Genomic DNA, 9,795 nt, shown 5'->3' with positions numbered 1-9,795 from the left:
AAGCCCTTTTTTCTGCTTCCAGGAAAACTTATCTTTTGACCTTCAGTAATCAGTTTCTGGAAAACTGAGCCTACCCCTCTGTGCCATAGTTTAGTTTTGACAGCAGCTTGACATTGCTCTGTCCTTACATGTCCCTGGTTGCTGCCTGTCTCAGCCTGCTGAAAGACTTTGCACTTCACATTTTAAATTGTTTCAGTGGTTACAGAGCATCATTCCTTCTGTTTAGAACACGGCAATGAAGATTTAGAAGTTTCCTCATTGTAGTCAGCAAATACTAAAGGATATTTGCAGTAACAGTGTATTTCAGAGCAAAGGAAACAAAGAAGACTTTATCAATGTATCACTGCTGTATTTGCATGAAGACCTTTCAGGTCCAGGTCTTAAAGGTATTAGAAAACCCATTCTATGTTTTCCTGAGACTCATAGACATTACAAGGCAGTAATAAATTAACGGAAAAGAAGGAACGTCAAGGACCTGAAACTGTAGTTCAGAATAAAGCCGGAAAAAAGCCATCAACATGTTTGGGAAGTATTTATTAACACATGTGTTCTGCTAAACATTTACCCTCTCACAGCTGGACCAAGGCTGCCAGCAGTAAACTCAGTTCTGCTGCCCGAAGGAGGGGAGCTGGATGCGGGAGTTTCACGAGGTTAAATGGGGAGGCAGAAGAAGGGGTAAACAGGCAGAGGAAGCGGCGGGACCTGCGGGACAGAATTCATTTCTGCTCCCGTCACCAGCTCAGCTCCGGAGGCCCTAACAGGACCGGGACCGCCCGCGCGGCCCTCGCGCTGTCCCCGCGCTGTCCCCGCCGCTGCGGAAGTGACGCGCGGCGCGGCTCGGTGCCGCCCAGGCGCAGGCGCGGTGCCGGAACCGGAACCGGAGCCGTGCCGGTGGAGCAGTGCGGCCCGGCCCGGCCCGGCCCGGCCCGGCGGTGCCGCTCCCGCTGCGCTGCGGGGCGCGGCTCGGGCACAGCCCGGCGGCAGCCGGAGCCCCGCGCCTGACCGTCCCGGCCGCGCTTTGTCCAGCGCTCGCTCGCACACAGAGGTGGGTGAAGCACCGCGTCTGCCCCAGCCCCGCTTGGTGCAGGCGGGGCAGAGCCCCGGGGCCCCGCGGGCCGGGCGTGGTGCGGTACCTGCTGCCTGAATGCAGGAGCTGCTGCCTGAATGCAGGACCAAGGCCTGTGCGGGCGTGTTCCCCGCGGGTCGCAGGAAACCGTGAGGTGGGACTGAGATCCATGGGCTGCCGTGCTAGGAGAGGGTGCTGAACCATACCAGCTCCAGGCTTGCCTTAGTAAGTCAGTCTAGCATTGATTTCCTGAGAAATTAGGTGCTGTATGCTCCACTTAAAAGTTTGAATTGTCAAACTAAAGCTTATGGCCTACTACCCTCACTGGTGCTTTCAATAGCAAGCCTTAACCTGTTTCCAAAAGTTGTATTTTTTGGGTTTGTGTATATTAAGTTGTACATGTTTTTGTTATGTCACAGTCTTCTGGAGCATGACCGTTTACATACAAGACTGAGTTCACTCTCTGAAGTAGTAATTTTTACACATTGTCTTATTTGTCTTCATATCAGTGTCTTCCAGGGGGGTTAAACATAGTTTTCTCTGAGAGGTTCAGGTCACTCTTTTGATTGTGAAAGTTGGTGTGGAGATGCCTCTGCAGGAAGGACTGATGGAGAAGTAGACTACCAGGTGTTTTGAAACAAGAATTTCTTGTAAACATGTTTATTGGTTTGCTTACCCTTTGGAGGGGGGCACAGTCTTCATGAGGAGGTTTTATGAGTTCATGTTCTTATGATAATGTCCTTCTTCTTTGTTGCCTTTGAGCAGAGGATGCCAACACACAAGAGTCACCCCCCAGACAGTATCCAAGAACCAGAGTCTGCCACTACTTCAAGCAATGATTGCCTGCATATTGATGAGGACTTGGGAGCTGAACAGGAAAATGGCATTTGTGACAATGGTGTGGGTAACGGTACTGGAGTTCCCAACTCTGACTGCCAGGCTTCCACTTCCATGGCTGTTCCTTTGGAGGTGCCCAGAAGAGGACATCCCCTTTTACAGATCAACAGGCAGCAGATTCAGTCTGTCTCATGTAGTGCACATGCTGCTGAGCTCAAAGATTTAGGAGTTGATGTCTACGACCAGGATGTGTTGGAGCAAGGAGTTCTTCAGCAAGTAGATAATGCAATTAATGAAGCGACTAAAGCAGCAAAAATAGCTAATGCATCAAAAGAGTATGAGTCAGTACTGGAGGATTTGAGGTAAATTGTATTTTTTCTTACTGTTTTTTTCTGCTACTGACAATCTAATGGGACTTGGTGTCTCCTGTTTTTAAAATCTTAAAGAGGAAAAGATGTTTTGAATGTGCTTGATCACACATACTCTTTGGAGTCACCTTTTAAAAATGAAGAAAATATTTTTCACATGAGACAATGCTTCATTGCTCTTATTTGACTAATCTAGTCATGCATCAAGACAGCAGGGTAGAGTGCACCTCCTTTTTCTGCTTTGTCTCCTACCTCACCAAGATGCATCTGTTTTCTGGGCAGTGGAGAATGGCATTATACTCTGTTATTCAAAGTTACAGTCAGAAGAAGTGTCACTTCCTCAATTCTGTATGTTTTGTGGGGTCACCTGCTTTGAGTTACATTCCTTCTGTAACTTTGATGACTCCATCTCATGAATGTCCTAGAGCCAAAACAACCTTATCACAAGTGTTTGTAAGAAGTGCTTAATGATACCTTAAAGGAACCAAATGCTTAAGTAACATTGATACTATTGATAGTAGAAGACTTTGAGGAATAGGACCCAGTAATCTTTCAAATTTTGATCTCCCTTTCTGTTTCCTGTCTCATTGTAGAGTTACCATGTGAACTATTGCAGGTGAATTATTCTACCTGTGAATGTTTCACTGTATTGCATTAATGGTTTTTTTTTTAGTGCTCAAGAGTGCTGTAGGTCTCAATTATATGTACTTCATTAATTTTCTATCTTGGGTGTGGAGATGTGAAGTTAAATAAGTTTGCAGCACTGAAATTTAATTTCAGGTGTTGTGGAGCAGAAGAACATGAGTAAGGTGTTACTGAGAGTAAGAATGGAGCAGCATGACCATTACAATTAGAGTATGTGGTTATTGAAGAGTGATGCACAGCACTGTTAATTAGTTTATGTTTTCCTGGTTTTCTTTCAGAAGCATCCTATGATTTTTCTTATCCCTCTATTTTCACCTTTCCCTCCAAGTCGTAAAACAAGGTTTACATGAGGGAATGCAAATGGTTTATGCAGATTTGCAGAATCTTGTCTGCATAAAATGTAATGTGAGAATCTGAAGGTTGAATTTTGATAAAATTAACAGGTGTAGCTGACTTTGAGCAGAGGGACTAACAAAACAGACATGAGTAAAGGGTAATATAATTGCTTAAAATCCTGTAGCACAGTGAATGCATGACTAGAGAAAAAATCAAGAAGTTTTTTTGAGTAGTTTGCACAAAGTTCATGGTAGAAGCTGCATTATTCTATAATATACACACAAATTTCAGCAGAAAAATGAGACTAAAAATGTTTGAAGTTAAATCCTGTGTAAATTACCAAGTCCTGTTAATTAAAGTTTTGTGGAAGAAGAGAGTGTCAAGAGACTCCAGGGTCAGGGAAGCAAGAGCCAAAATTAGGAGATGTGCAGGAGGATGGCGTACTGCAAGCAGCACAACTGGAGAGTGAGAAATAAAGGGGATGGTTCAAAAATGTTAAAAGAGAATGGAGAAGTGAGGATGGCAGTAATTGCTGGTAGAATATATCTCCTAGGAAGGATAACAGTGGTAGAATTCAGACTAGAGCTGGAAGTAAATGTGGCCCAAAAATTTCCTCCCTGGCAACAGAGGAGAGCTCCTTACTGTTTATCTTTGCATACAGGGGGAATAATGGCTGCTTTGCAGGTCTTGTCATCAGTTGTCTTTGACTTTTTTCATAATGCCTTGAGATTCTCATTTGTGTATCCTTACGAAGTATTCTGATATATGAATTAACAAACCTAGGTTTCTTGCTTTTGATGGTGGGACACTTCCTTCTTCCTTGCAAATGAATTCAACAGCAGAAACATATTGGTTGTAGCATGTAGTTCTACTTGAATTTCATATTTTATATGGAAACATGAAAAATGAGAGTGCGTGGGTAGGAGAAGTTTAATGTTGATGTGCTCTTAATTCTTTGAACTAGTCTTCTCATGGAATTGCATTTTTGTCTTGTAATCTACTTTTTGCATGAAAGGTAAAAAATACAGGTTTCCTTATATAATGGTATCAAACTGTTAAAACCATTTCAATTTTTGGGTTGTTTTGTTTACCTTGAATAATGAAAATAACCACTCTTGCTTCTCATCATCACACTTGTAACTTTTGAGTACTAAATACTACAGTGGTTATCAGTTCACATTCTTCTGCAATTTTACTATTACCAAAATTTAGTTTAAAAATATTTTATGATGTACAATTTTGTTAGTCTTTCCAGTGTTGTTTAAATATATTATGCTTATTCAGAACCTTGCCTTTAGACCTTTTTAAGTCTTATATGAAATCTCCTGAAATTCTTAAATTGTCAGAATTGAGAGTGTGCTTTTTTTCTTTCTGAAATTTAAGAATTGATTGCAATTTATTATTTTTTTCAGATCATGTTCAACATCTCTGAGACATATAAATAAAATTATTGAGGAACTTTCACCTCAAGCTGCTGACAACAAAAATATTAACAGAAAACTAGATTCTGTGAAACGACAAAAATATAACAAGGTAATTGGATTACAGTAATTTCCTGTTAACAATACTGAGTTTGTACTTTGTCTTAAGGTTTGGCTTTTGTTATATAATTCTTAATTATATAGTTCAGAGTCAATCTAGAATTGCTGTTCCTTTCCTTTGAGATGGTTTCATACTAATTTAAAGAATGTAAAGTGCTGAATTTTTTTTTAATCTGAGTTTTGGAACAAGATATAAAACTGAAGTTCCAGTCTTCCAGTTCAGAAGATTGATTTGCATTGATTTAATTAAAACCCTCATAGTAATATTTGGAGAATTGACCGAGCCTTGTTAGGGCATGATTCAGTAGTTTAACTAAATCTCAGGTCTCATGGTTATTCCTTCCCTGTGTTCTTTTCCTTAACCCTCTTTCATTATCTGTATCTTGTCAGTACACATAGTTTCTCTCTGTGAGCCCCGTTAACTCATTGCTTTGTCAGAAACTGCTGCAGCTTTTTTCTGGCAGAGCAGAGAGTTAAGAGAGTTGTAAAGCAATCCAGCTGGCATCAGGGTATTGTCAGCAATAGACCTTTACAGATGTGAATAGGAAAGAGATTTGAAAAAAGAGAAACTTCTACTACTCAGGAATATAGCACCTTGATCAGCTCATTTTCTGCTGGAAGTTCACTCTATTACTTTCTCTAATGATAAACATGACTGTGAAACTTACTGTCCTTTGCCCTCAGAAGGCCAGTCTCAGGTCATTTGCCACTGACTTATTCACTTGCAGTTTTTTAACCTTGATAATTTCAGAAACCTGGATAATACAGTGCTTATAATTTAGCCAATTAAGAAAGTGATGGGCTAGTACAGAGCAGTGTAAAGGACTAGAAAAAGCAGGCAAAGGACTAGAAAAAAGTAGCTGGAAATAGTAGGAAGAAATGCATTAAACCAGACTTCCTGTTAAAGAATGATCACTATTCTGCATGTTTTCATACTGCTTGAAGAGATTTGCACACGTGTTAGTTGCAGGGGAAGTTCAGACCTCCTTGCAAGTTTGTTGTTAACCATCTTTGAAGTGAAAGAAAAAAATCTTCTGAAAATCCTAAGCCATAAAAGCAGTCCTAATAACCTGAATTTTGCAATGGATTTGATTTTTACTGAAGTATGTGCCATGGAGTTACAAATGTGAAGGTTACATTGCCTGCCTCTTTGTTTTATTGGTTGGAATGGTTTGTTTCACAAAGGAAAGCTAGTAACGTCAAGGAGTCATACCATCACAACTAGATACACTGTTCAAGACATTACAGTCAGAAAAAGGTATAACAGAAGCATTATTAGCTAAGAATTATTTTCATAGCAGTAATAAACTATATTTCTTACATAATCTGTAACATTGATCTTTTGAAGTCATTTCACTTTTTATTTTTTGCTCTTAAATTAACTGTGACCACTCCTGAACTAACCATGTACAAACACCTATCAGGATGTTGGACTGATTTACAATTTCAGTTCTTTTGTAACAAAACATTCCAAAACTTCTGGGATGATGAATAAATATTAGTAAATCTTACAGCTCTTATCTGTGGCTTGGTAGTTGTGAACTCAGTCTTGCAATCATAAGCCAATCTCTTGGTGCTCTCTGCATCTCAGCAATCTGCTTTGATGGGCTTCCTTCACTAGAATCAACACATAAAATAGCCTTAAGAAATGTGTGTGTACATGAATTTTGTGTGTGTAAACAGCCTGATCATACTGTACACATATGGAAAGATAATCAAAATTGTGTCTCCTGTGGGTTGGAGCCCTGTGGTATTATGGTGATGCTTTTTTTGCACTTTTTTTCTCACATGTGATACTGTAAATATTTGAATATGAGATTCTGCTTGAAACTGCTGCAAATATCTTGATTTAAGTGTTGTTTAAAAGGTTAGCAAATTTATAAAGCGTACTATAAATTAAATTACGTAATTCTTGTTGAAGGAGCAACAGCTGAAGAAGATAAAAGCAAAACAAAAACGTCTTCAAGGAATACTTGGTTTAACAGACTTTGCTGATGAAGCAAATGAGGTTGAATATGAGGAAGATGAAGGTATGTGTAAGAAAAGGCTGAAAGTTCTGTTCTTCCTTTAATGCCTTTTTTCTGTTTGAAGCTCTTTTGTAAGATTTTTGCCAGTAAGGAAATAAATTTCAGTGGTTGGCGTTCAAAGAGAGTTAAGAACACTTATTCTGTACACCTGCAGATTTGCAAATCTTGGTATATTCATGTGGGAAGTTTTAAAAAATGGATGTTAATCTGTGTTCAGCTGTGTAGGGATGGCTGAGGCACATTAGAGTATTGGGCTTAATAAATTGGAAATCCTAACATTTTTTTTCACAGCTAATTTGATAAAGATGACTAGCATCATGATTGAATTACATTTTATATGCTGGATGCTATCAATCAGCATTAACAAAATTGGTTTTTCTTTCTGTTGGGAAGTATCACTAGAAATGGAAGAGGGAGGTGCTCTTCTTCTCAGGCTGCAGTGCGATTTTTAAAATTAAAAGTAAGTTTTCTTCCAGAATATATGTTGCCTCAGTGTTTTGCTAGGTGTTCTTCCTCCCTGCTCTCTGCAAGCTAAGCTTGGCCACAGTCAATAAGCTGCAGTATTCTGCAGGGCAAGTTTGGGTCCCATTTGTGTCTGTGCATCACCTGTGGGTTATATTATTATTTGCACAGGTGAAAAAACTCTTTGTGCTGTTTGGCCCTTGCACATGTGGCTGGAGTAGATTCCCATCTTGTACAGCTCATGCTTCTCTCCTGATTCAACAACACTTAAAGGAGTCAAAGCCTCAGTTAACTTTGCTCAGTAGAAAAGCATATTAAATCCTATTTTCTTTGGAGGGCTCATGCAGCAAAACTCAGGCACCCAGTGTGTTGAAATGTAACTAAGAAGTGAATGGAGCCCAACAGAGGAAATGGAGCAGTTCCAGTAGGAAGGGGTGGAGATGGAGGGGTTTTCATGCCTGGTGCACTGTCATTACTCATTAAACATATGATAGATACAGTGCTTTAAAATGTGACATTTAAAGCTGTGCTGGCAGTCCTTATAGACTTATTTTGAAATTCTGGGTCCTAGTAATAGATTTCAGGGCAGAATTCCCCTTCAGCTTCCTGAATTCGAGAGCTTTTCTTTTTCTTTGGTTTCAAACAGCAGTTACAGTTTGTGTATAATAAGTGCACCTAAAAGTGCTCTTTTATGGCAGAGTGCTGTGCAGCCAGACTTCAAAAGTCATCATCTTCATATTAGTACTGTAGGCTAGGAAGACAGATTTTGGGTTTTTTAGTTTTGTTTTATTGTTTGTTATTTTGTCATTGGGTTTTTTTTGAAGCATATGGTAGGACAATCTGTGTTTTGTGACATTTTTGTCTGTTGTGGTAATCAAAGTGTCAAATTTCAAGCTTTTGAGAAGGACTGAAAAATCAATAATAAGATTGAAATGGGCAGTGTTGGTACAGATGGGAACACAGTGGTTTCGTGTTCTGAACATGGTGACATATTGACAGTTGACAACACAGGTGGTACATTAGAGTTCATGTATCATTGGGAATTGTAATTTTATGGTAGTTATTGCTGCTGTGCGTTGTTTCAGAAATATTTGCATTTTGATAGTACGTGTAACACCCTTGTTCCTGTGTTTTAGCTACAGAGAAGGTGTTAAAGGCATGCTGTTTGTTCTGACTTTTGTTGCAGAACCTGGTCCATCATCCCTTGGCAGTATGCTTATGCCTGCTCAGGAAACAGAGTGGGCAGAGCTCATCCGAACTGGTCAGATGACTCCATTTGGAACTAAAATACCTCAGAAGCCAGAGAGGAAGGCACGACAGTTAAGGCTAAATGAAACATCTGATTTTGAGAAGTACTTAGCAGACCAGGCTAAATTGTCATCTGAAAGAAAGAAGTTATCCCGTCACAAAGGAGCAAAGAAGAAAGCACAAGCCAAAAATGTTCAGTGTGTGGCTCCTGCAGCTGCCACAAAGGAGAAAAGTGGTAAAGCCCTCTCAAAAACAGATAAGCGTTTAAAAAAACACTTGAGAGAGCTTCAGAAGCACGCCCTTCAGATTCATTCCAAGGCCAGGATTCCAAAGGAGCAGAAATACCCAGAGGCCAAGAAGTGCAGGCATGAACAAGAGGATGATAGTGGGGAGTCTGAGTATGTACCTGATGAGGAACTCTTTGATCCAGAAGCAGCAGAAGAGGAAGAAGAGCAGGCATCTTCTCTTGCTGAGAGTGATTCTGATTATGAACTTAAGAGTTTATCAAGAAAAAGAAAACATTTGGTGAGGAAGGGTTCTAAAGAAGCTGAAAATGATGCTGACTGTGTTCCAAGCTCTGAGGAAGAGGAGCGTACACCAGGGAAGCACAAAGTGAGACGATGGAGAGATGATGGAGACGTGGAGTATTATAAACAGAGACTAAGGTTAGTCCTAGACATAATAATAGTAGTAGTAGTAATAATATAATAATAATAAATTAGTATGTTGAACATGCAAAGGACAATAGCTATAATAGACTGCTAGGGAGTGTGTTAAAGTAAGGGAAATGAGGTAGTCAGAAGAATCATAGATAGCCTTCCAGAAGGATTCAAACATGGAGATTAATTAAAACAGCTTTGCTGTTGAACTTTTCTTGTTGTTATAGTTCCTTATTTGTGGATCACCTGTGCTAATCTGTGATTTATGAACTTGGATAACCTATGTGTTGGTGATCACAGGCATGTTGTCTCTTTTCTAGTATAAGGGTTGAGCTTCATTAATAAACTTCAGCTTGTTGATGGCATGTGTACTTTTAATTAAGTACCTTTACTGAATATCCTTCAGGTAGTTACATAGTCCTCTAGAAAGTCATGGAACTTGAAAACAGCTTCTTTAGAGTGAGAGGAAGAACATGTATTAGGGCAGTCAGTGAAGGGTGATTGATGTAGTGATAAAGCCTAGCATAGGAACTTGATTAATGCTTGGGAAGCTCAAATTTTACATTTCTGTGGAAATATAAAATCTTATACATTTAAATGGTGCTG

The 9,795-nt window shown here is 39.7% G+C and overlaps 1 protein-coding gene across 3 annotated transcripts in view; it reads left to right on the top strand.

The window, feature by feature from the left end:
* The first annotated feature begins 862 nt into the window (after window positions 1–862).
* ERCC6 (ERCC excision repair 6, chromatin remodeling factor) overlaps window positions 863–9,795 on the top strand; it is a 43,031-nt gene continuing 34,098 nt past the window's right edge. Inside the window, exons 1-5 of one of the 3 annotated variants that reach the window (XM_071439071.1) lie at window positions 863–1,045; window positions 1,832–2,265; window positions 4,665–4,785; window positions 6,715–6,823; window positions 8,469–9,195. In XM_071439071.1, the coding sequence (XP_071295172.1) occupies window positions 1,835–2,265; window positions 4,665–4,785; window positions 6,715–6,823; window positions 8,469–9,195 (1,388 nt within the window). In that variant the 5' untranslated portion in view covers window positions 863–1,045; window positions 1,832–1,834. The other 2 variants (XM_071439072.1, XM_071439070.1) reach the window with 2 other exon arrangements.

The sequence above is a fragment of the Agelaius tricolor genome, unplaced genomic scaffold (genome assembly GCF_023055355.1).
Source record: "Agelaius tricolor isolate 1412-34295 unplaced genomic scaffold, bAgeTri1.0.p SCAF_13, whole genome shotgun sequence".
Classification (NCBI taxonomy): Eukaryota; Metazoa; Chordata; class Aves; order Passeriformes; family Icteridae; genus Agelaius; species Agelaius tricolor.
This window is presented reverse-complemented; position numbering and strand designations above follow the sequence as displayed.